Raw genomic sequence first — 1,681 nt, 5'->3', positions numbered from 1 at the left:
AGCAGGAAATTCCCTGAACTTAGCTCGTGTGTAGCTCTGCACAGACATGGCTTACATGTCCCTGTGTCTGGGCTGGCTCACTTAACAGCTGGGCTGGCATCTGCCCCCTTGTCCGCAGCGCTGCTGACTCCTGGGTGAGTGCGAGAGGAGCCATCCTGAGTGCTCTGCACTTTGAGTGAGGACATGCCCATCCATTTTGCTTAGTCTTTACACCAAGAGGAAATCAAAGCGAGCATTTTATTTACCCCTTTGGCTTATTTGTCTTCAGCACAGATCGCCACTGTCCCCTAAGGCTCCAGGATTAGGAATCACTGTGGACGTGACGAGACATGTAGTTTAATAGATATGTACTGTTAACAATGGCTCTGCTGTCACAAATCTGAGCAGCTGAGCTGTATTTTAATGGTTGTCTCATAGTATGACGCCATCACACCAGAAGCTTTCAAACACTTTGTGAGTCCAGATTACGCTCTGATGCAGACTGTCTCGTAGAATCCTCGTTGTGAATCCCAAGCATTGCCTCTCCCCATAGGCATCTCTGCAATGTGTCTGGCAATTCAAGCAACAGCTTATGTAAATGGGGTTGTATTAAGAAATAATTTTCATGATTTTGGGTGCCTCTGCATGTCAGTGTCCCAGCTGAGACAAAATAAGAGTCTGATTATCATGGAGGGTAGGAGGGAGATGGTTTTTAGTCTTCCAAGACTCAGGCATCCAAAAATCAGAGGCACTGAAAAATAAAAGACCACAAACCAGTAATCATTTTTAGAAATCTTGTCTGCACTGCTGCTTAGTGAAACTGCTTTCTTCATGCAAATGTGGAACTGAAGATCTGAAGCCAGTTCCAAGTGACCAGCCAGCACTTTGTGGGACACAAGGAAATGCTCTGGAGCTCACTGGCAGCCCAGGCAACACTGCTGGCAAATTTCTGCCTTGACATGTAAGAAATCCCAAGGTACATTTGAGGAGATATATAAAAATTGCATAATGAATTATCATTCAAGTATGGTGTGCTGTTCTTTACATGGCACCTACCGGAAATTACTCTGAAAATCATATAATTCCCCATCTCATTTTGCCATGTACGTAGCACCCAGATAGTACAGCTGCTTTAATGATGACCCTGGTCTTTATAGCTTCTTTTTGTATGTTATTTGCTAACTTGTATTTCTGCAAAATCTTGAGGAAAAACCACCATTCCTCGTCTGATAATCTTCCTCCCTTTGCTGCTTAGCAGAAACAGCAGCAGCTGCTGGGACAGCAGGCAGAAATGCACATTCCATCTGTTTTTTCCCTTCTCTCCTCCAAACAGCAAAGAACCTAGTCAGCAGCGTGTGAAAAGATGGGGTTTCTCCATGGATGAGGTGCTGAAGGACCCAGTAGGACGAGACCAGTTCCTTCGTTTCCTGGAATCGGAATTTAGCTCAGAAAATCTCAGGTAAAACCTTTTTTGACTTGAACTAAATGAATGGGACCAATCCTACTCTCTTGCATAGGTGAAATGCAATGCTCGGTCTGTCTTGAACTGCTAAAAACACCCATTTGAATAATGTTGAGAATGACAGGATTTGGCCTATAGCGTTACTACAGATGCCTATACTTGAACTATGTAAGTAATGTCAGGAACAGTGTTTAGCAGAGCCAGTGTTGTCAAGTACCATACGCAAAGGCTTACAAAGTT

General features: G+C 44.0%; 1 protein-coding gene across 1 annotated transcript in view; it reads left to right on the top strand.

Annotated features, from left to right (window-relative positions):
- RGS6 (regulator of G-protein signaling 6) overlaps nt 1-1,438 on the top strand; it is a gene marked incomplete at both ends in the record, with an annotated part of 24,376 nt that extends 22,938 nt beyond the window's left edge. Inside the window, one exon of the mRNA XM_009706495.1 lies at nt 1,313-1,438. Within this exon, the coding sequence (XP_009704797.1) occupies nt 1,313-1,438 (126 nt within the window). The remainder of the gene's footprint in view (nt 1-1,312) is intronic.
- Nucleotides 1,439-1,681: the final 243 nt, after the last annotated feature.

The sequence above is a fragment of the Cariama cristata genome, unplaced genomic scaffold, assembly GCF_000690535.1.
Source record: "Cariama cristata isolate BGI_N322 unplaced genomic scaffold, ASM69053v1 scaffold7828, whole genome shotgun sequence".
In the NCBI taxonomy this organism is placed as follows: domain Eukaryota; kingdom Metazoa; phylum Chordata; class Aves; order Cariamiformes; family Cariamidae; genus Cariama; species Cariama cristata.
Note: the sequence above shows the minus strand (reverse complement) of the source record. Positions and strands in the feature narration are given on the sequence as shown.